Source organism: Stenella coeruleoalba (genome assembly GCF_951394435.1).
Source record: "Stenella coeruleoalba genome assembly, chromosome: 9".
Taxonomy (NCBI): Eukaryota; Metazoa; Chordata; class Mammalia; order Artiodactyla; family Delphinidae; genus Stenella; species Stenella coeruleoalba.
The window spans coordinates 87,968,528-87,992,738 of NC_137155.1; the positions used below are offsets into that span (position 1 = coordinate 87,968,528).

Below are 24,211 nucleotides of genomic sequence, written 5' to 3' on the forward strand. Positions count from 1 at the left end.
ATCAATGAATATTCCCATTTGGAATAATTCATTAGGTTGGAAGATGTCCATCTGCCAATGATGAGGGCTCTCCCTCTCCCCTAAAAATGAAGGGCACAAATGAGTTTATGTTCTTAAAAAACCCCAGGTTGCCATACGCATTCACCACCTCTCCCCACCCTCCCTCCTCTCCCTTCTATGGTTGACAAGCTCCGACTTTTGCTGTTTACCCTCTAGATTGCAAATGCAATAAAGAAATGGGCAGTAGGGCAGATAGCAAGGTGAGACATTTTATGATTCCTCAAGCTGTAAGCCCTACTCATGTTCTGCTGTTAAAGACTGCCTTACTACACTGTCAGCAGGCCACCCTTTCTCCTCTTTTCCAAGTTCATCAAAACCTCCTTTGATCTCCACAGCACCCTGGCCACTTCATGACATGCGCATAGACGACTGATGACCAAAGGGCTTCAGAATTCTCTCATGTAGCCATTTTTACCTTGGACCACTTGCCTTTCTTTTTTCTCAACTGACCAAGAGCTATAAATCCAGTGTGTGGGGACTACCTCAATTAATGGTGGGTGCAGAGTCTCGAGGCCTACAGGAACTCTGTAATTGTTATCTCTTGTGACACATTAAATTTTGCTCTCTGGACAAAGAGAGGGGAGGGAGAGCAGTTAGCTGAGTGGAAACAGTATGTTTTATAAAGAAATGGATTTTTATTTATCATGTTTTCCACATAGTACCTGTAAGTAAAGTGAAATAACTTAGTGGCAATTTTCTTTTTCAGAACAACGAGTTGATACTATGATGAAATAAACTGGTAAATTAGACTGCAAAGTTAGGGAAAAAACCACAACAAAGGAAACCTTAATTTTTTAAACCTTTGGTATGAAAACATTTTTTATTGGATTTTCCTCACTAATGTTAAGACTGACATTATTTGAAATTCAGTAGGAATCACACATATTGTACCTGAATTATATTATTAAAGTAGTAGTCAGTAGGTTCTACAGTTATACCAACTATACATGCACACTTTTGGTTAAAAAAGAAAAAAAAAAGATCTTGCCAGGCTAGGCTCAGAGGCCAAAACTAACCACTGAAATTCAACAAAGATAAATATGATATTGTGAACTTGGAATCAAAAATATTGACAGCATATATACAGGATTGGTTGAAGGACTTGAAGCTTAATAGTGGCTAACAATGAAAAGAATGAAGCGTTTTAGTTGACTGCAGTTTCAATATAAATATTGACATGAATGACAATGAAGCCTTATAAAAGCTTCCATAAAAATACAGGATGGGGCTTGGGTAATTAACTATTCTACTCTGCACTAGACCGACCACCCCTGGACTGTGTTTGAGCAAAGGCAAAGTGGTCCTAAGGAGAAAGACCAGCATGGTAAGGGGTCACTACTATGAGGAATGGTTAAAGGAACTAGGGAGTTTTAGTTGGAAGAAAAAAATGATCTCAAGGGACCTGATTGTCTTTGTTGTTTTAATAATTATTACAGGAGAGGAGAGGGTTCCTGAGAAGAAAGCCAGAACAAAGAGTGGAAGACATCCAGAAGACCTGAACTGAAAGTAAAGAACAATATTCTTTGTTGGCTGTGCAGGGCTTGCCCTGTCACTGGAGGCGTCCTGGAGGGAAATCTCTATTTGGGTGGGAAGATGGGACTCAGTGTTGCTCCATGGCTCTTTCCAAGTGGAGGATTCTGTGCCTTTGTTACTGATGCAGAAAGCATTTAGGCCCACAATGAATGGGCAGTGAAAAGTGAGCCAAGTTTAGAATGGGTGAATGTAGATAGACGAGGTAGAGGAAGAAAACAGGGAGACCCCTAACCTGCTTGATTCTTAGGGCTGTTTATTTCAGGAAGGGCTAACAATCTAGGAAAATCAACTATTTCCCACCAGCCCCCTTTAAAAGATCTCATCCCGAATCCTCCCAGTCAGGAAGTGGGGGGCATTTACATCTGCCTTAGCATACATTCTCCAAAGGGTCTCAATATATGCATATGGAGTCCATATGCATATGGACTCACAAGGTGCTGTGAGTCATTCTGGAGCATCTCTGGGCCCTTACACCTTACACCTATCACCACTGTCAAAACTCCAGAAGGACATGCCTACAAAGTCCAGTACATCTTTTGCTTGTAGCAGTGTGGGCCCATAAGTGAGGTGTGAATGCCTGTGTGCCGTGACTGTGGCACAGCTATCTGTAACTCTGTTCCCAGTAGTGCCAGCTTAGAAGGTGGGACAGGATGTCCATTCCTGGCTGAACTGCTTCCCTTCCCAGTGACTTGGGTGAACATTCACCTCTCAGCGCCTTTGAATCTTCCTTCTCGGCACCATAATGACTCATTAGGTCAAGCTGCTGGAAAAACATTGGACCCAATAAGAACAGATTCAAGGGTTACCTTGCTGCCAGAAGCCAGAGCATAGCCTCCTCCCACCAGAATGACAATCTCCCAGGGCATGGTCTTCTGGAAGTCCTTCCACGTGATCATGGGCTCCGTCCCCGGTGAGGGCTCCTGGTCTTCCCCTGGATCACAGGTAGACAGCGAGGTAGAGCCAGATGAACCCTAATGGGTGTGATTTGTGGAGACAGGGGCCTAATTGATGAACCAGAGGATACTCTGCTATTCTGGGAGGAGTTGGAAGGGCTTTGGTAAGGCTCCTCCCAAAATTCTGACTTCGACCATTATTTGACTAGAGCCAGCCCCAACTTCTTCTCTTGAACTCCTCTCACCATCGTTCTTTTTCCCGAAGCAAGGCTTCTTCGCTGGAATCAGGAAGAGGAGGAAGCCAAGGAAGACAGAGACTGTGGCGTCGGTGCGGTAGCCCTTCCTGGCGAAGAGACAAGAAGAGCTGGGGAGAGGGTCAGGAAGCCCAGGGGTAACACAGTGTCTCAGGACAGCCTGTCTGAACACAGTGCCTCTCTTGACCTAGTCTAGAGGGGACGTCAACCTTCCTTCTTGCCAGTTGCTGCCATGCTGTCCGGTGGTGGATTTAATGGGCAATAGTTAATGTCTGGAGGCAGGGCCTGGTTAGGGTAGATGTCTTAGTGTGAATTTATGGACCTATTAAAAGCAGTGGTCAGGAGTTATTTAGATAAAGGAGACTAGAAAAGGATGAGTTCTCTTTCCTGGGAGGGTCACAAGCTGGCACTGAGAGCTTGTGGCCTGTGGCCCTGGCCCTCGGGAATATGTAGGGGTGGGACAGGCCTCGGCCACAAGGGCCATGGTCTTTACAGGTGGTGTTTTACTCTGCAGACATATTCCCCTTTAACTCTCATAACAATTGAGGTTCCAAGAGCTTAAGTAACAAGACCAAGGTCATGTGGATGGTAAGTGGCAGCTCTTGATCCCAAGCCTGGACTCAGACTCCAAAGACTATTTTCTTCCTGACTCCACACTGCAGCTTCCCTAAAAAAGGGGGACTTTCAAGGGAACAAAGTGCTTCCTGGGTTCACGACTATCCCGAAGAATCTGGGAGGGGACACCGGCGGGTACTGCCTGAAGGGTTTGGGTTAGTGGGTGGTTCTCAGAGACAGTATCCTTTACTTTTCAAAGAAGGAATCCCAACCAGGAACAAAGCCAGGCTCCCGGGTAAACCACAGCACCGTCATCAGGATGAAGAAAAATCCAGTCACCATTTCCGGGTAGCTATAAAAGAAAACAGACCCACTCCAGGAACTGGGAAGTTTCTGTTAGCTTTCAGACTTTGCTTTGGGATGCTCCTGTATGCAGAGCTCCAATAGTGGAGACCTAAAACGCAGCTACTGCTTAACCACTTGGACTTGGAATACAGCAGAGGGGAAGGGTGGCCCTTAGAGTCTGGGCCAGCTTGACTTTGGCATTAAGTAGCACCTCTAAATACCTAGATTCGTAGTTGATGAAAATTCCCCCAGCTCAAGGGACCGCTGAGAACAAGCCTGCTTCTGCGCACACTTTACCTGCCACATTTTCTCCTGGGGAAGGAGAGAGGGTGAAGGGCTGATTCTTACGTAATGGCTCCCAGCTTTTCATATTCCTCTTGGATCCTCTTCTCTGATAACTCTTCCCTTTTGGTCTTCTTCTTCTTACTCAGAGAGCAGGTCTCTTTAAAACTGAGATGGGAGAATGAGCAAAAGAATAAAGGAAGCACACTTCTGAGGCCCAGAGGACAACAGGTCTTAAGCAAATACTAAACTACTGGCTGGCTGGCTGTGATGGTGCTTCTCTCCACTCGCCCCACCTATCACGCGACTCTTGATCTGCCAAGTTACACAGCCTCTCATCAGCCTTCTCCCCAGCCTTTCGGGTATATCTCTGGTATATATATGTAAAGTCATGTCTCATGGACTTGTGCAAGTGTACTTATGTGAGGTTGTTTCTACACACTTGTATTTTTAATTTTTTTTGCCCAGTTGGGTTTTTTAATTAATCAATTAATTAATTAAATTTGGCCGCTCCATGCAGCATGTGGGATCCTAGTTCCCCAACCAGGGATGGAACCCGCACCTCCTGCATTGGAAGTGCAGAGTCTTAACCACTGGACCACCGGGGCAGTCTCTACACACTCGTCCTTTACATAAGTGAGAATCAATGTGATGCGGCATATGTGTATAGATGCTTATATATTTGTGTGTTGCACACACACATAGGTGTGTGTATGTGTATCTGTCTAGAGACAAGGCTTGTCTGGGGTGAAAGTGGGTGTTACTTTTCAATTAGCAGCACTGGAGGCACAGAAGTATACAGTTATCTTTGATTTGACAATTGTCTCTGAGTTATTAAAATAAAAAGTCAACTCAGAGAACATTCCCTGAGCAATGGGAATGTTGGGTCCCCGGACTAATAGCAAAACATCATATACATCTTCCCTTTATGTGTTCGGAGCTGATCAAGTTTGGAGTCAGCATCCGTAATGAGTAAAAGGCTGGCTAAGCAAATTAATATTAGAAATAATATTGCACGAGGAATGTCTAATATTATTTTGAGGGATATGAGCATATTTCATACAGCTACTAAGTATAAATCAGTCATGTCTATAAAATTAAGCCTAAGGGAATTTCTACTTGGCATCATTTCTTTAGAAATTAGTTCAAATTACTCTGTATGGAACTACATTAAACACTCTCCGATTCAGACTCTTTATGAATCCAGCACTTCCCCTGACCAGTTGGTTGAAATTAAGAACATTTCATTGCAGAGCTCATAGTGAAGTGCAGAGTCCATGTATGTTCAGAGTGTCTAGAAGATGTGATGCCCGACTCCTCATCTAGTCCACTGCATCCTCCGGGTACCCTCTGTGGTTACTTGGCAGCTCCCCGTTGGATGGCACCCTCCAGGGCTTGCGCCATGGCCCTGGATGGACAGGAGAGCCTTGCTGGCAGGGCCCTGGGACTCACTTGCAGCCCAGGAACAGCCAGTGCATCCAGAACCAGCTGACCACCAGCATGATGAGGGAGATGGGGAAGCTGAAGAGGAACCAGGTGCCGAAGTTGACCACTTCTGCTGCTGGATACTGGCTGGAGGGGAAAGAACCAGGTCAGTGATTAGAAAAGGGTGGATTTCCATTTGGTATTTCGGGGTAATACGCTAAATGGTCCTTAAGAAGACAGAGCAGAGCTCATGGTAGAGATAATGATAAAAATATGGTCAAACATTATCTAGAGCTCACTTGGCAGCTGCAGCTGCACTGAGCCCTGCCAAGAATTATGAAATAAGCTAAAAAAGCATCCAAGCAACCAAAATCGATACCACTGCAGTGTATATACTTTGCCCTCAGGAGAATCACTCTGGATCTGTTTGCTCTTAATTTATGTAAAGATTCTGATCTGGATTTCAAGACAACAGAATAGAGGAGGCAATCTGATTACTTTCTTTGTAAAGTCACTGAAGGAATGTTTTTTTTTTAAATTTATTTATTTCATTTATTTTTGGCTGCGTTGGGTCTTCGTTGCTGCGCACAGGCTTTCTCTAGTTGCGGCGCGCGGGGGCTATACTTCGTTGCGGTGTGTGGGCTTCTCATTACGGTGGCTTCTCTTGTTGTGGAGCACGGGCTCTAGGCGTATGGGCTTCAGTAGTTGTAGCACATGGGCTCAGTCGTTGTGGCTCAGGGGCTCTAGAGCGCAGGCTCAGTAGTTTTGGAGTACGGGCTTAGTTGCTCCGTGGCATGTGGGATCTTCCAGCCCAGGGCTCAAACCCGTGTCCCCTGCATCAGCAGGCAGATTCTTCACCACTGCACCACCAGGGAAGCCCCCAAGGAATGTGTTTTGACTGGGGGACACAAGGCATCAATTCTGGAGAACTTCGGTCTCTAGAGCCTCATGAAGGTTCTAGATGTGAACTTTGCCCACAGGAGAACCATGGCATGGAATCTCCAAATCTGTTATCAACATCCACTGCTTAGGGGGCCTCCTTGGTCTTAGGGGGCCAAGGAGGTTATCTGGTGGACTCCTTGTTCATCATTGGGCAGAGCTGTGGCCCCAGCCCAGGTGACCACCTGGTCATCTCAACCTCTGTATCAACATTTCCTCATCTTTCCCCTCATTTACGTCAAGGGCAACTCTGTTTCCCCAGCTGCTGAAGCCCCAAGCCTGACAATGAGACTTGGGCTTTCCCTCTCTCAGGCTCTTCCTAACCCTACCCAGGCCGGTCGAGTCTCCCTCTGAATGTTGCTCAGATCTGGCCATTTCTCCTCCCACTGCTGCCCAGGCCACCACCAGCTCTCTCCTGGGCATCTGTAGCCGTGTCCGGGATTATCTTCCTGCTGCCTGCCTTTTCTGTTCCAAACCATTGACCATTTTTAAAATCCAGAATGAGTTTTCAAAACTGTAAATATGATAACCTCACTCCCTGCCTAAAATTCTTCAAAGGCTTCTCACGGCCTTTCGGACGAAGTCCAAGTTCCTTAGTGGGCCCTGCGAGGCCCTCTGTGATCTGCGCATCCACCTCCCTGGCCTCCTTTTGCCCTCTGTCATTTTCTTTTACGTGCTCTGCTCTCTTGCCTCTGAGCCTACTACACTGTTTTCTTTGTCTGGAAGATCTCCCTTCATCTAGTTAACTCCAGCTTGGCCTGCACGTCTCCACTTTCATCGTCGCCTCTTTGGGAAGTAATTTCCTCCCTCTAGACTGGGTGGGGTCCCTCAGCAGGGCTCCCCCGGCAGAATCCCACCCTTCTTGTCACATTTAACTGTAATAACTTGATCATCTTTTTTCCCTCTTAGTACAGAAACTGCTCTGGTTCGATTTTCTGTGGTATACTCAGCACCTGGTTCTGTCCCTGACACACAGTGGGTGGTTAGTAAATATTTGTTGACAGAGTGAATTACTTACTTATTGAAGTGTTCCAAGAAAATGAGGCTGGTGGAGGTGCCAATGATGGTGGTCAGGCCCCCAATGGTGGCGGCATAAGAGATGCTCAGAGAGAGGCACTTGCAGATCATTTGGTCATGCTGGGACTTGTACTTTCTTTTGAGTTCCTGGTTCCTGGGGCTGGGGGTCAGGACTGGTGGCTTTTCCTACCAAAGGAAAATCAGTGAATTTCTCCAACCCAGCTTGGGCTGTCTGGCACACAAAGCATGAAAAACAGGGGCACCATTGTGCAGTGGAAAGCTTGGGTGTCAGAAAAACAAATCCCAGTCCCAGTTCTACCTTTTACCAACTTGGGCAGCCCCATCTCAGCTGCAGTTTCTGTAAAATGGGGAAAATCCTATTTTCTCTGCCAGATTGTTTTGAAAAGTACATGGAATGCACTTGGAACACTTCCTGGCATTTAACAAATGATAAGCTATTATTATTTTTGTTATGGGTATTAACAGCACATTCTGTTTTTCACTTGAATTCCAGTAAAACTGGCTGCTCTCCACTTTGTGTCTAAATACCAAATAGAAGGTGGTTATTCTACGTGGAATTAAAATACAGTCCTGGTTGGGAGATGACTGAAAAATAAGCTTTGCATTATAGAAAGAGTCCAGCTTTCACTGGGCGGAGAGTCAAAGTGTGTGATTCTCTCCTCCCTTCTTTCTCACTTTTTCCCTTCTTGCCTATTGGCTTTCCCTTCCCACTTTCCCCTGCCCCTTGCATATAAACCTCAGCCTGGCCATGGTCCTTTCAGGCCCTGCGTGGTCCACGTGACGGCCTTTCAGGGTCAGCATATAAACCTCAGCCTGGCCACGGTCCTCTCAGGCCCTGTGTGGTCCATGTGACGGCCTTTCAGGGTCAGCAGTTGTTGACCTCTGGTCTCAACTGTGGACTAAAGAAGCAAGTGCCCCTCTGTCCTGCCAGGCCTGGCCCCAAATTGTGAAACTAGGAGTAGCCTGGTACAAATGTCAGCAGGCCAGGTCATAGGAAAACCAAGGGGAAGAGGCCACCCTGCCACATTTCTCAAAGCCCGTAACCACTGCCCCATCTGCCTAGGAGGGCCCGGAAAAGGCTGGATCCCGCCACATTTTCCTGAAAGATTCATTGATTGTAAGAGCTGGGGGAGACCTCAGAGATTCTCTGGTCCAGTAGTTTTCCACAGTCCTTTCTCCTAATGAAAATTTACATGGACCTCCAATAGAGAAAACAAATGTAGCATTTAATGGGCAAACATCTATTTTTTAACTGAAAGTACACACATAGGGTCAGGGAGACTTGGATTTGAATCGAGGTTCTCCTCTGAGGCTGAAGCCTTGGGTACATGATTTCATCTCTCTGCGTCTCTGTCAAAATGGAGTTCAAAGTTGCTACCTCTCTGAGCCAAGACTAGAGAGCAAACGCTCAGCCCAGTGCTCGGTATTTAATAAACAATGGCATTTATTTATGATGATACGGATGCTACATAATTGAGATGATTTTGATGAACACAAAAATTTGAAATCAAGGGCTATAAGTGATGGTTGCAATTTTATACCACCTTCGACGTCCATTGTACTTCTGCATTTTGTTTCAGTGATAAAGTACCAGGAAAATCAGGGAACAGAAAAGCAGTTGCCTTAAAATCTCAGGATACACGAATAAAATATGTGCAGTGCCCCTGAAGCACCTTTGAGGAGTAGTTTGAACACCTCTGATCTAGACCAAGTCTCAGTTTTTATAGCTGAAGAAACTGGGGCTCAGACAGTGGAATGACTTGCCAAAGTCAACAGCGAGTGGGATGTCTTATCTCCGTGGCACACGCAGGCCAGACACACAGATGGATGAAGTGTGCCTGGCGACAGCCCGCTAGCCTGACACCCTCACAGCTTCACGAGCAGGGCCCCTTGGGAAGCTCAAGGCACTTCATGTAGGAAACAGGATGAGGAGGTGCAATTCCATTACCTGAGACGTGCGCTGCTTCTTGTCCTGGTGGTTTGCTGCTCTGGCGGAGCTGGTGATGGCGGGCACGCCATTCAGGTTCTGTCGGGACACAGACCGTCACACTACCACGAGGAGACTGTGGGGCCTGGAGAAGCCACCTGATCACCCTGGGGGCACCCACGCCTCCTCCCTGTGGGACTCGGAGACCAGAAGCAGGGCGAGCAGGTGGTAGAGAGCCACCCCTACTGTGCCTGCCTCCTTCTCGCAGGTTCCCCATTTGAAGAGGCTTTTGAAACTTGGAAAAACATGGCTCTGTCCTTATGGGAGAGCTTGGCTTTCTAGAACTTCATTAACTAACGAAGAACCCTTCATTTTTCTTTAACACAAAGAACATGAAAAAAGAAATCGCACACAACCAAGTCCACAGTTTGGACGGATCAAAGCCCATCCATTGGGACTGAGGTAAGAAGAGATGTAAACCCAGCCCTGGGCAAGGGGGTGAGGCCACGTAGAGTGTGCAGGCAAACTTGGCTTTCCCCTATAAACGTGTCCCCTTTTTATAATAAGATTTTTGTAAACGAATCCCTCCTGAAAGGGATCCTGCGGCTGAATACGTGGCTCTTGAATATCTGGATGGCTGACTATTGGGTTTACGCGAGGAAAGGTTAACCTGTCCTTTGTGACGCTAAGCCCAGTACTCAGGGCCGGGGCTCAGAACTGCCCAAAGCCTCACGCATCCAGGCTCAGGGGAGCACCTCTGTGCCCTCACATCAGAGAAGGCCGCTGGGCCCTCGACAAGCTGCCAGGCTTCTCTGGCCCTGAGTTATCTTGAGGGTCTTTCAGGTATCTCAAAGCACAGAAGAAACCCAGGGCCATACCTTGTTCTGCATCAGAGAACTGAAGTCTGCATTCGACGTGCTGGAAGAAAGCAAAGGAAGTGGGAAAAACAACAGTGGCCCAGACTTGATGAGATGGGAATTCTCCCCCATGGTGTTTGGTATTAGTGACCCTTCTAGACTCAGGTGTTCTAGGCTACACCTAGAAGAAGACGAATCTCACCTTCCAGAGATGTGGTAAGGATTTGTGGGAACAGGGGCAGGGCGTTTCCTTTGGAGGGAAACCGAGACTCCTAATACTAGCTAACATGGAGTGCTTGTTAGGTGCTGATCACTCAAATATGGACTTTAATCCTCACGACAGATCTAAGGGGCGGGTAGCACCACCTGCATTTACAGAGTAGGAAACTAGGCAGAGAGAGGTTACTAACTTCCCGAGAGCACCGGGTGCTAAGTGGTGGTGCCAGAGAGGAACCTGTCTCTGTCTCTGCCTGGAGAGCCTGGGCCCCTGACCATGTTCTCACTGGCTCACTTTCTAGAAGGAGAAACATGAAATGCTTATCTAAGGCGACAGGAGCAGGGAGGGCCAGGGCCACACATGGTAAAAAGCATGTGAGAGCAAGAAGATGGGGGTGAATTTCTCATCAGCAGCTGCACCTCAGAGGGTGGCAGGCAACGCGTGTGCTGAGTCCCTCCCACTCTTACTGGTCCCCAGTCTTTGCCTTGAGGAGAGAGGAAGGTGGGGATTTAACTACCAGCATTACGGACTTACACTGAGCACTAAATGCATGCTTCTGGTCTGTCCTAGTTCTGAGGACAGTGGGTGCTATGAGCTCAGCCGCTGGGAAGGCCAGTGAGAGGGGCTGGACACACGTGCAGGAAGTGGGGTCCTGGGGTCGTCACCCACCTCCAGGCTCTATCAGGGAAGGATAAGGCGTTGACGGGGCTCAGGAAGCATTCACCGGAGAGAGTCGTTAGGCTGGGAGGAGTATTGTGATGTTTCCCCGCCTTCCTTCCCAAATCGGGTGAGGAGGCTGGCATGGAACCCCTCAGACAGCATGCGAGGTGCTGGCGTGAAAGAAGACCGCCATCCTCACACCGTGGCAGTCCTGGACCCCCCTGCATGCTGCTGAGGAAGTCCGGAACAACTTGAGCTTTGGCTTTGGAGTTTGGGGACATGTATTTTCATCCAGAAAAGAACAAAGGCAAGAGGCCAGTGTGTGCTGCCCAAGAGGCCAGAGTGAGGAGAAAAGGCCCACTGTACTGGGAGCAGGCTGTGCCCTCAATGACCAGTGGTCTTCATTGGGGGCGGCAGGGAAGGTGGCTGGGCTACTGCCACCTTGAAAAGGCCCTGCCCGAGAGGCCAGAGGCGTCCCCAGAATAAAGAGGCTGGGGAGCAAGCCACCAGAGCACAGAACTGAGGGAGCCCAAGCGGTCACCCAAGAGCACCTCGTGCCATGAGGCCCAGGCTCTGCAGAGGTGGCTCAAGGGGACACTCCGAAGACCCTGAAGGTAAGTGCCCGACATGTAAAAGAGTCGGGGCCTGAATCTCAGGGCACTGACCGCACTCTGGAATACCTCCAGCCAAGACCCTCTTTGCCCTTTTATCTTTCCTGCTCGCTACAGCCTCTGCCCTGACCCTGGAGAATTCAGACGCAGAGAGTTGGTGAGGGGAGAGGAAGGAGTGTGGGGGAAGAGTAAGAGAAAAGTCAGTTGTCTCACCTGCTCACTTCTACCTCTTATCCTGCAGGCCTGGGCTGAAGGGGGGTTGGGTGAGAGCGTGAGAGGAGGCGGGGAGAAGCTTCCGATGAGGGATTGAAATTTTGCTATGAGTCTGGACTAGACTGCCGAGTATCTAAAAACGAGATCATTCTAATATCTGAAAGGAACCAGAAGAGCTATAGGATTTGCCTGAGATACGGTCGGGGCTGGGGAGGAAAGTCCAGTATATTATGATTGGAGCCAGTGACGGGAGGAAGATAAGCTGGTGGCACCCTTCTGCCTCTGTCCCTTCACATCGTGCTGGTCTCACTCAGTGTCAGTTCTCCATTTTTCAATGAAAAGAGCAAATCGCAAAACTGAGCTGTAGTACAAATCCAACTTTCCAAATGTCCTATTCATCCCAGTATTCCTTGAAGACCACATTTTGATATTAGATCTCCAAAAGAAATCAGCTGTTAATGGATCTACCCCACATGGGTGTTTGAAGCGATATTTCTCCTTTTCTAAAAGCTGCTTGTTTCATCAGCACATGGCTGTCTCACCAACTGTCCTCGAATCCCCTACCTGCCACCTAGTTTTTCTTTGCCATATCTAATAAGACCGAATCTAGTAAGACCACATCTAATATCTAAAAAATACTTTGTGATTCTCTAAGAATCTCCAGTGACATCTAAACTGTGAGCCTTTTTTCATTAATAGATTAAATATATTATTCTCCCAAGAGGGACATCAATTTAGCTGAAATGTACTTGGTAGATGTACAGATAGTCCACATACTCCCTCAGATTCAGTGTAGTCTTTTCCGCTCTTCCCTCAGCCCTGTGATACCCGGTGGTTAAGGGAGGTGCCCTCAGGATCTTGGCAAGTGGCTCCCCGGTATGGAGAGGAGAGCAGGATGGGGGGAGGTGGTGGTGTGGCAAGATGTGAGCTTGGCCCATGCAGCTGAAAGAGGCCCTGTCGGGGAGGAGGGAGGTCATACTCACTCTTCATTGACAAAGATGAGTTCCAGGGAAGGTTGGCTGTTGTTTACATCGGGATCTACGGTAGCAAAGGAAAGCAGGAAGTGAGATGTGGAGTCTGGACCTGACCCTGAAGGGCAGGGGCTCTGGGCTGGGGCTGGATAAGGAAACAAAGGCATCAGGGCTCCTGCTGGGCCTGGTGCCTGACGACTCCCCTTCCCTCCGCTCGGAAGGCATAGTGGGACTCAGCGACACAGACAGGCCTGGGGTCTTGTCGTGATCCTTGAGCGTTTGGGGGAAAGGAGCAGCGGTGGCTGCTTTAAGTAGGGCAGGAAGGAAGAGCTGGGAATGGGGGACACAGGGAAGCTTCAGGTTACAGGGCTGGTACGGGGTAAGGGGCCAGGAAGGGGAAGAGGCGAGACGAGAGGCGGGACGCAGGTGAGGGTCAGTGGGGGCAGGCGCAGAGCTGGGCAGTGTCACTCGGGCGGAGGAGCAAAGGGGAGATGAACTCTAGCAAACTGTACTGATGGGCTCGGCCTCTTCGGCGCTGGAGCTGCCGGCCGCGAGCTGCTCCTCCTCAGCCCTGACCAGCTCCTGCAGCACGGCCTCCACGATGGGCATGACCATGGCGGTGGTGGACGTGTTGGAGAGCCACATGGACAGCAGCGTGGTGCAGCACATGAAGCAGAGCAGCAGCCTGGAAGGCAGGGAGGCGCAGGGGGAGCATCACAGCATGCCCCCCTCCCCGGGGGCAACTTGCGATCTCGCAGGGCTCCCGCGGGGCCTCCTACAAGCCTGCTGGTGCTGGCAATTATCCAGAAAATGGGGGTTTATGTCATACATTCAGCTTTGTACTCCCAGGGCTTGGTACAGAGTAAACATTAAATAAAGATGTGTTGAATGAATGCATCACACTTCGTGGGCTAGTGGCCTTAGCCCCCCCAAAAAAAAAAAGAAAAAGAAAAGCCCTTGCTTAAGCAAAGAATAGCTTTGGTGGTAGGGTCACAGGGCATGGACTTCCTGATTGCTCTCGTCCGTGGACATTAGCTTGGTGATGATGTGTGTTTTTTGTGTATAAAGGAATTCTTTTCTCGGCCCTTGCAGCCAGCAGTCCTACGAGTACCATCCCATTCCTTGCTTTGCAGCCAAGTCACTGCAGTTATTAGCGACCAAATAGAGACTAATGGACAGAGCTTACGGTTCCGCCCACTACTTGTCCCACTACTGACCGTTGAAAGCATAGCCCCCAACGGCTCAGCAGTGTCCCATTGCACTGTGTGCACTTTTTCAAGGCTGTGTCTATGAGTTGACACTTGGAGGAAAACACAAAGATAACTCTCAAGTTCTCCTTGACTTTGAAAACATGCACTGTGTGTTTGTACAGATATAGTTCTTATTTCCATAAGAGAAGCCAGCATAAAGACTACCCGTGTTGATCACCTTAGGTGGGATCATTGACTTTTCACAGTTTGGGGCCAGCACAGCTGTCCTGTGGATCATGACCGGGTAGGTGCCAGAGCCCTGATGGTGTCTCTGTTTAGGCTGATGGAGACATGAGTTTGTCTGCCCTGGACATGCACCGGCAAACAGAGGGCCCCGTGGTGGGTGGAAACTTGCTGGAGGGTGCGGTAAATAGAGACAAGTAGAAACGCAATGGGATAAAAATTCTTGACGATAGTACCCAGGGGTTTCAAAGAGCCGCAGAGCCTCAACGTGATATGGGGAAATGCCGTTGTGTGTCTAGGAGGCCGAGTGTGGAGTACAACACCTCAGGTTATTACTGAGTGATTATGCCCTGAGTTAGGCTGTGGTTAAGTGGGAGACAGGAACATCTTTTGAAGTATAACATGTCTTCATCTAATGACTAGGGATGAAAACTAACACCATATTATTTATTTATGCTCTGTTGGACTCCCAGGAGAGTCAGGGCAGCTTACATAAAAAGTGTTGCAAGAAAGTTGTAAACTAGGAGGTGAGGACGATATTCCAAAGGGAAGATAAGGGCAGGGTTATCCAAGAGAGCGGGAATGAGTTCACGCAAAACCGTCAATCCTGACCTTCCTACACATTCCTGAGCGGCCTTCTCGACAGCAGAGAGAAAAGAGGAAGCAGCTGAGGGCCTGAGTGCCCTGCAGATGCCGGGTCAGATGCCACATTTGACAGGCCTCTGGTCTAAACCAATGGCGACAAGAACTCAGGGTGGATGGGAGGAAACCTCCATGCCTCCTTAAATGACAGAGGAGAAGACACCACTTCCTCATCCAGCCTATTCCCTGATACAAGGGAAAAAGGTTGGGAAACAATTTATGTTGGTCCCTCTTGTTTTACCAGATGAGCCCCTTAGATCTTGTAACCCGCTGCCCCAGCAGTCTAGGTTACTCAGGTTATTAGAGGACACCAAAGTCACCCACTCAAGTCTCCATTCCATGGTCACAGGCCCTCTCACTGGAGGGGGAGATGGGAGCCTTGAGGCCCTGGTGTCCTCCCACCCCCACTGGTAGAAAGCCTCAAGTGGACGTCCCTCTGACCGTCCAGGGGGCCCACTGGGAGCTGAGGGGATGCACTCAGTGTGACTTACATGCCCGGCTTGGCTCCGGCCATCAGGACCATGCGCAGAGCGATGCGCTTGTGCAGGTTCCACTTCTCCACAGCCGCCGCCACGCAGATGACACCCACCAGCAGCAGCGTGGTGTTCTTGAAGTACTCGGCCGCCACCTGCAGAGGCCAGCTCGGGTCACCCCTACCCGACCCGGGGCCTGGCCCCCGCCCGACTAAACTCAAGCTCAACCAGAGGCTAGCAAGCAAAAAGCAGGGAGATGAGAGTTATTAAAATAGCCAGCTGTTGTATATTACATATATATATAATTTTAAATTTTAAAAATTTTATGTACACGTACATACATACATACTACCTTGGGCAGGCACTGTGCTAAGCACTTTACAAAGATTTCATTTAATCCTGCCAGCAACTCTGTCGGGTAGATATTCTTCTCCATTCTAATTGTGATATGAATACGATTTCAAAGAATAAACATATTTACAGTTTTACCTTAATTCTTAAAAATTATGAAAATAACCCTGGGTTATAATCTCATTTTCTTTAGCTTTTTAGAAAATCCTGTTCATTTTTTTATTGGAAAGTTAATACATGTTCATTATGGAAAACTTCAAAATATAGAAAAATTAAAGATAAAATTACCCTTAATCCTACTACTGTTAGCACTGTGGTATATTTTCTTCAATTTTTTAATGTCTATATAGATACATAATTGGATTTATACAGTATGTACTGGTTTATATCCTGCTTCTTTTTTTCATTTGACATTGTACCCTGATCATTTTCTTATGAGACTTAAATTTATTGAAAAAATTCATGCTAATGACAGCATGAAGTACCATAGAATTTACTTAGCCGTTTTCCTTTTGTTGAATATTTAAGTTGATTTCTTTTTTTCTTTCTTTGCTGCAAATGGAGCAAAGAATAATTTTCAGCTTAAATCGTTAACCTTATATAAATGTGATTATTTCCTTAGGACAGAGTTCTTGAAGGTGTCTTTATAACCTGCCTTAAACCTTTAAAAAAAACTTTATATTTGAATAACTCTTTAACTCCAGATAATTCCAGAGTTCCAAAGGGTTCCAAAATGATAATAGTGCAAGAAATAGCCATCCACTGTGTGTATGGGTTTTTTTTTTTTTTTTCCTGAACCGCTTGAGGGTAAGTCATATACATTTTGGTCCTTTATCCCTAAATACTTCAGTGTTTATTTCCTAAGATTAGGCGTTTTCTCTCACACAACCATAGCATCAGTTACCAGCTGCTTCTTCTTGCTTTTTAATGACGAGGTAATTGAGATCTAGTCCTGCTCAAACATGTTTCCTATGTTTGGGCTCCAGGACCAACTCTTCGTTGATTCCCTCTCTTGGAACATTCTCTCCTTATCTCCACTTTGATGAGACTTCAAAGCCCAGTTCAGGCCTGGTGGCGTCCAGAAAACCTTCCTTGTGACTCTAACCTCTGACTCCAGAACATTCCTTGTGGGTACTATTAACTCTACACATCACAGAGCACATAGGGCAGTGCTAGAACTGTTGCTTCATGCTTGTACTGTTTATTTTTTTATGTGTATCTCTCTTGTTTCTGTATCTCTTAGCACCTAATAGGATAATATGGAAAAGTCGATGCTCAATAAATACTTGTCACATACAAGAGAGTTGTTCCCAACAATGCAACCATGATATAAATTGGGAGGAAAAGATATAGAAAAGTTTAACTCCTAACTTAGAAATCCTCTAAAAGTGAGAAAACAAGAACATTTTTAACTGCAAGAAAAATAAAAACTGAACAGGGAAGGAAATACAAATATAGTAAAATCTGCAGTGTTGGAAGTAGACAGAATTTATATAATCATACTGTTAAACTTTGATTATTGAATTATATGCCTGTACTGGGAAGGTAGAGGGAAGAGAATTGGGTGATGTAAGAGTACAAAATCCTCACCTGCTATAATCAGAAGTCAACCGATAATGTCTAAAAGTGATAACTTAAGAATTAATATAAGAATATCATATAGGACCGTGGAGCTTAATACCAGAAGAAGCAGTTAACAAAGTTAAGTTTTTGACTCTGGGTCAGGGGAGGTGGGATTTGGTGGAGGGAGGGGTGGGGAAGGAGTCTGCTGTTTTTTCATTGGGACCTTTTCAGTATTATTTGAGTTTTAAACTCTGCATGCAACACTTTGGTAAGACAAGAGCCCCCCAAAAGGTAACCTGCTCCATTTCTCCCTTCTCACTTTTTCCCCACAGAGATTTCCTTGTGTCTGGTTGATGAGTTCTGTGCAACAGAAGGATCATCTCTCCTCTCTGAGACCGTTTCCTGGGGTAAGAGGCCTCTGCTTCTGGTTAATCTAGTCCTCGTCCTCGACCCCAGTCCTCATGGACACTGTCACTAATGCTCCCGGAGGGCAGAGAAGCGGTGCTGGGCTTGTGACTCTGGGGCAGAGTCCGCACTGGGAAGGACAGGAAGGCCTCGGGCCCTGACGGTGGGTGGAGGTGCTGCCCCCTAGCGGGAGGTGGAAGCACTGCTGGGATGGGAGGGCTGGCTGAACTGGGGGCCTAGGACCTTCCTCACTGCCCACTCATGTTCCTAGGCAGCTGAAAGGCAGCTTTGTGGTGGAATTGGTGTTTTAATTTCATCTGTCTACCAAGGAGAGGAACCCACAGAAGACCTGAGACACCATTGTCCTCCTGGGTGGACATCATCTTACTTGGGGCCTCCCCCACTGGCCCCATGACTCATGGCTCTCTGTGAAGCTTTTAAAGACTCAGTGTTACCAGGGTTACTTTCCCTGGGGACTGACTGACAACATTTTAGTTTTCTGCCTCTTTGGCACATATCCTGATAGACCCCAGTTGGTGATGGCCTTTTAGGGGGATCAGAGCCTGCACAAGAGGTGGGGCTACTTTCTCAGGGTTCCTCTCAAGGGCAAGGAGAAAGGAACCAACATGCGGTAGAGTGTCTTTTACATGCCAGAAATGTATTTTGCATTCACTTTCTCACTTAAGGTGAGGAAACAGACTCAGAGACGTTAAGGAACTTCTCCAGGGTCACAGTGTGAGGTGTGGAGTTGGGATATCAATCCAGGTCCATCTGAATCTAAAGCTACTATTCGACATGCCACTCAGGGTGGCCAAGTAGAAACCACTCATCTAATTCAACTCCAGGGGAAATTCTGGGTACCCCAGACAGCACGGGCCAGCCCACATTCCTCATCTTTATTCATAATCACAGTCCTGACACTGGCCCCAAATACCTGGGCCCGGCCCAGTGAAAGCCCCAGGCCCAGGTTTAGTAGGATATTGGCCCTGTGATGTTTTCTTATTTGGTGTTTGGTGTGCTCAGGTCTGTTCACGTGTCCTTCCTGCCCCCTTGTAAGCAATGCCAAGTGTTTGGTGATGTAGCCTGGGTGTAGTTTGTGACTCGGCTGTATGCTGGGCAAGTTATTCAACCTCTCTGGGCTTCATTTCTCTCATCTAAAAAAATATATGAGGATTATATGAGTCCCAATCTTCTGTAAAGCTGTCGTGAAGATTAAATGACACATGCAAACCAGCTAGCGTGGCCCGCCACGTTGACAGCCAGGGTTCCTGGTGGCTCTCCTGTTACAATGTGGTCCACACAGAGGCTGACCTGGTCTGAGGCCGTTAGCATACAGAGAGGGCCCAGGCACAATCAATAAAATCTTGTCCAATGGTGTTGGTGGTTAGTTTTCTAGCCCACTGATTTTTTTTTTCTTTACAATAAAACCTTGGTTATTTACAGCCCCTCTGGGAGTTCCAGGATTCTTGAGGATTATTTTAATCGTTTTCTAAAATGTGTTGCGTCCTCACACTTGCCGTGAGCATTCCTTTCCCCACTATCTAATTTCCAAGACTAATATTCTGTGAGTTGGGAAACTAGATAATGAAAATTGTTAGAACTATTTGCAAAGAGAAATTAGATTCTAAAACAAGTGCTCCTCCCATGGCTAGACTGCATGGATTTTGTGACATTTGTGTTGGCAGTGTTACCGCCTTTACTGCTTTTCTGCTCTGTGGTTTTTCTCGGTGTGCCCAAACCCCAAGTTTGGAGAGCAGAGATGTTTCTGGACTGTGTTTAAGAAGAGATGGGCTCAAGGAGGCCGCTCTGAAAAGGTGGAGCAGAGGATAGCAAGTAAGAACTCAACCTGGGTTCAAATGCTTGCTCCCCACAGATGAGTTGTATGTTCTTGGACCAAATACTGAACCCCTGTTCCCCCATCATTTCAACCTTTTAAGTAGTAATACACAACACATTGAATCCGTATGGGCCTTAAGTAAGATGATGCAAGACAGGCCTGGCACGTAGGAAGTGCTCAGTAATGGTCCATTATTATTGTTAAAGAAGTGAAAAGATGAAACGCTTCAAGATGAGATTGAGGGTTAGGAATCAGGTATGCCAGCATGACCACGTGGGGGAATAAGAGAAAGAAATGAAGTAAGAAGGAGCAAGGTGGACCTAAAAGACAAAGATTCCCCCAAACTTTCTTAAGTGAAGGGTGAGTACATCTCAAGAGTTTTCTAACCCAGCCTGGATTGAGAGGCACAAGGACAGAAGTGTTGACCAATGTAGTCTTTTAATGAACTAGTTCATTGTTAGTAAATTGCAAGTGACATCTGTTAGTGATGAGCTTTTAAAAACATCACCCTCTTTGGTCACGGAATTATTTGTTGCTCTCTGGATATGTCAGGTTTTAATATTTTTACAAAGTTGTTTTTTTTTTAAATGGGAAGGTGAGGGGAGTTGTGGCTTTAATCCTAGAAGTTTGAGGAGAATGGAAATCTGGATGCTGATCTCAGTTCAGTGCTTTTCTCACTAAGGACAGGGCCATCGTCAGGGAGGAAGACAGATGGACCAATGAATCATTCGTGCAGATAAGCTGGGTGCTGTGATGGGCACTCTGTCACTCAGGTAGGTCTAGCATCCTCACAACTCCCCACGAGGTGGGTATGCCTATTATTCTCATTTTCCAGATGAGTAAAATGGAAGTTTAGAGAGGTTACACATGTAAAGAAAAGAATGTTGCCCGCCATTCCAGTTCTATAAGGATCAAGCCATTAGCCACTGCAGTCGTGCACCCTGAGGGGAATTCAGGATGGAGAAAAACAGGAAGCATTCTGTACTTTGGGTACTGGCCCTAAATAGTTAAGATGCATATCTAAGGGATCATTTCAATAACCCCAGATTCCTACTTCTTCCCATAGATAGAAAAGCACTAAAATCATTAACTTGAGATGTCTGTTGTGATTCGCAGTAGTCTTTGGATGTCTGACTACATGTTTTTCCAGAAAAAAAAATTCATATATTTCCTGGCTCCTGCCTTACCTCTTAGGAGCAGTACCTCAGTTACCTAAGAGGGTGTCTCCCAGGCCATAGTCCTCAGTAAGTTCCCCCAATAAAACTCAACTTGCAACTTTTATTTCAGTCAACGCACAACTTGCTCAAGACTGGTTAGTGAGAAAACTGGATTCAAACTCGGTTCGACCCTACTCCCAGCTTGGATCCTGACCCTCTCCACATGGCCAGTGTCCTTGCTTATAGTGGTGGCAGCCAGGGACTGGCAGAACGCGTGGATCTGAACGTGTCCTGACGTAGGCACTGGTGGCGTTGTACGGGCCCCGTCAGAAATGCAGCCAGTCAGCACGCTGCTGCTGGCTGGACACACCTAGGCTCTCCTTGCAAGTTGCTGTGGCTGTGCCTCTTCACGCGGCAGGAATGGGGCATTCCCTCAGGAGGCCAGTGGCAGTCTCTGGAAACGGACCTATTCTGAGGCTCTTTTGGTTCATCTGAACAATTTTGCTGCGACCCCAGGATGGGATGCCTGGGATGGCCCCCCTCCGGGCTGAGCTAAACCCCCAGCAGAGCTGAAGCCCCTCACTACACCATTCCAGCCACCACCCTGGCGGCGTGGCTGCCTCTCCGCCCTTCCCTGGGGGCAGGAATGCTGTTTCTGCTGGTAAGTCTCTGGGGGCTCAGACACCCTCCTAACCACCTGTCTGTATTCCCTGAGGACAGAGGTTTTCAAACCACTCACTGCCTCTGAAACTTCAGCGGCAGCTGTGGGAACAGGGTGGCCGTGAAGCATTGGGAGGGAAGGGCCCGGGCAGCCAGGGCTCTGGGCCCCCATGCCTAATCAGAGTAGGACTTCCCCTTCCATCTGCTTCATGTATTGATTTTCCTAAGATTTAGTTTAAAGGAAAGGTTTTGTTGCTTAAAAAACATTCTTTGTAAACCCTACCCTAGAGATGTCTAAAGCAGAGAGACCCAGATGGGTGCTGACCTGACCCGAAGTCAGCCCAGCTCCTTCAGAGCTTGGAAATGCTGACTCATAAGGTGTCCCCAGTTTCTTCAAGACTGAATGATCTGCCCCTGTAGCTCTTCCTAGGGAAACATCAGCTTGGCCTCAAAAGGCTGCAAGATCTGTGGGTTCCTGGTATCGGGCCCACGTATGGCCTGGGTGTGCGCTCAGCTCTGGGCTGTGTCTGGATGGCTGTAGGTGAGGGTGGGTAGCTGGGCACAGATGCTCAGCCTGTATCCTCACAGGCCTGTATGTGTGGCTGGGGGCGTGGAGGTAGGGGTGTCAGCCTCCATAGTGAGTAGAGGCCAGAAAGGCAGAGTGGAAGGTGATATACGAAATGCCCCCAGGTTTACACACAGCAAGTCAGGGTCTAGGCACTGGTCAGGAATCCAGTGGGTCAGAAAGATCAAGAGCAAACAGGGAAGCAGATTTCATGACATCAGACTCAAGTATCACTTGGCTGTAGAGGCTGTTTTGTTTCTCCAGCTGGAGCTGCCTTGCTGCCTCTCTTGCCTTGGCAGGAGCTAGGATCTGAATTAGACTTGCTAGAAGCCTGCAGTGCAGGGCCACTGAGACAGCAGAAGGAGCGTGTCTGTATGCGCGTGCACGTGTGGGTGCATGTGTTGGGGGGTAGATAGAGAGCAGGTGTAATCTCTACCGGAAGTAGTTCCTGACCCTGGGCATCTCTGAGGCTCCTTACAAACCCCAGTGTTCAAACCATGCTCTTTAGTTCCCCAGAGAGCCGCTTGGTCCCCACATCTATGCCACTCTCCTATAAACAGTGAATCTCAGCTCACTTGATTGACACAGGTACTGTCCCCAGCTACGGCAACACAGCAGAAAGGCTTAGAGGACTTTCAAGGCCTATACGATGACAGTAACGAGAGTCACAATGGAGGCAAAACAAAAACACAGACCTAAAAACAAATCGGAAATACAGGACTGGGCTCTGTACACCCGCAGAGGGGAGCAGAAGCTGGATGCTTACAAGCCGATAGATTCCTAAAGTCAAGGGGCCCTTAGAGCCCAGCCCCTCTCCCGAGGCACAGAGTCTACCTCTAGTATCCTTACGTGGTCATCTGGCTTGTGCTTCTGGGGACAGGAACACCAGGCCCACGTGTGGCCCCCATTTCAGGGTCTTCCCGCCCAGAGAGGGGATCTACCTTATGGTGCTTTGACTCTGGTTCTGGTTTGACCCTTTGAGCCTGGTATGTTGAGCTGTACAAGCCAGAAATCATGCCCCTCTTGAGGCTTTTCTTCATTCCTCATGTGACTTAGCTTCTAGATTTCAGGCATCTTGGCTACCTACCTCTGAATGAGCTCCTTATCCAGAATTTCCTGCTCTGAACACATACGTTTATTAATTGAGCAGATTTCAGTACATACTGGCTAGCAGTTAAGGGTGAAAGTTCTGGGGTCAGGCAATTCGGGCTTCAAGTCCTGGCTCTACTACTTACGAGCTGTATCACCTTGAGTAAGTTACTTAACCTCTCTGAACTTCAGTTTCCTCCTCTGTAAAACAAAGATAAAAATAATAGCCACTTCACAGAGGATTAAAAGATACAGTGCATGTAAAGGACCTCCCACTGCGCCTGACATGTGGTAAAGGCTTGGCATTTTGGCGGCCACTGTGGACAGAGAGCTGACTCCCACTGTGTCTATACTCAGCTGAAAGCCAAAGATCTTTTTCACACACACTGCTAACATTTATCCTTATTAAGCTTCATTTTGCCTGGACTTCCCTTCCAGTCCACTGTCTCTTCCTGGCAGCATTGATTCTGTCACTGTACATTAGCTAGTCCATCTAGCTTTGAGTCATCTGCAATCCGATGACATGCCTTTCTTATTTCCATTTGTGCTCTCTCTCCAGCGCAATGCCAACATGTTCCTCAGATTCTTTCGGTTCAGCTATTCAACCAGCACTCAAGTTACTCAACTGTGCTGTCATCCAGACCACATTTCTCTGACTGAGAAATTGTTATCCCTGGAAATATCGAAGGCTCCAAAGAAAAAGTTAATTTATGTTCAGCAACATTTGTTTAAAAGACCAGGGAAATTATAAAGCTTTGTGGAAAGACCTCAGTCAAAAAGTGGTCAATATAAAGTTTGGGCACTCGGCAGGGTACTCGGCAGGGTAAATTTGGGCACTCGGCAGGGTAAATTTCATTTATATAGAACATTCCCTCATGTGAAATTGTGTAAATTGGGGTCTGCAAGGCCAGAAAAAGAGGCATTACTGCATAGGGTCTTCTGTGTTATTCCATGTGGTTTATACTTTCTCTCTGCTAGGGTAGAAACTTCTCAAGATCAGGAGCCATTTTGACCATTTTCTGTCTCTTTTCAGCATCTGAGTTTGGCTGATAGAAGACAGTCTCAGTTTTGCACACAGTGAACTCTTAATACCTGCAGACTGACAGTTCATCACTGTAGAATTTAACCATTTACGTGCATACATCCAGCCCTAGGGGGAACCCAGAGCATTAGCTGTGAGATTCAAGAGTGCAGAAATGATGTATTTAAAAAAATTCTTTTTTTGGCTGCACCACACAGCATGCGGGATCTTAGTT

At 47.4% G+C, this 24,211-nt stretch overlaps 1 protein-coding gene across 2 annotated transcripts in view; it reads right to left on the reverse strand.

Annotated features, from left to right (window-relative positions):
• SLC13A4 (solute carrier family 13 member 4) overlaps positions 1 to 24,211 on the reverse strand; it is a 40,834-nt gene that overhangs the window by 7,724 nt on the left and 8,899 nt on the right. The window contains exons 3-13 of one of the 2 annotated variants that reach the window (XM_079931028.1): positions 15,347 to 15,483; positions 13,293 to 13,465; positions 12,793 to 12,847; positions 10,130 to 10,169; positions 9,273 to 9,350; positions 7,305 to 7,489; positions 5,375 to 5,494; positions 3,989 to 4,090; positions 3,546 to 3,647; positions 2,732 to 2,829; positions 2,400 to 2,524 (exon numbers count right to left, since the gene is read on the reverse strand). In XM_079931028.1, coding sequence (XP_079787154.1) covers positions 2,400 to 2,524; positions 2,732 to 2,829; positions 3,546 to 3,647; positions 3,989 to 4,090; positions 5,375 to 5,494; positions 7,305 to 7,489; positions 9,273 to 9,350; positions 10,130 to 10,169; positions 12,793 to 12,847; positions 13,293 to 13,465; positions 15,347 to 15,483 — 1,215 coding nt within the window. The remainder of the gene's footprint in view (positions 1 to 2,399; positions 2,525 to 2,731; positions 2,830 to 3,545; positions 3,648 to 3,988; positions 4,091 to 5,374; positions 5,495 to 7,304; positions 7,490 to 9,272; positions 9,351 to 10,129; positions 10,170 to 12,792; positions 12,848 to 13,292; positions 13,466 to 15,346; positions 15,484 to 24,211) is intronic. The other variant, XM_079931029.1, reaches the window with a different exon arrangement.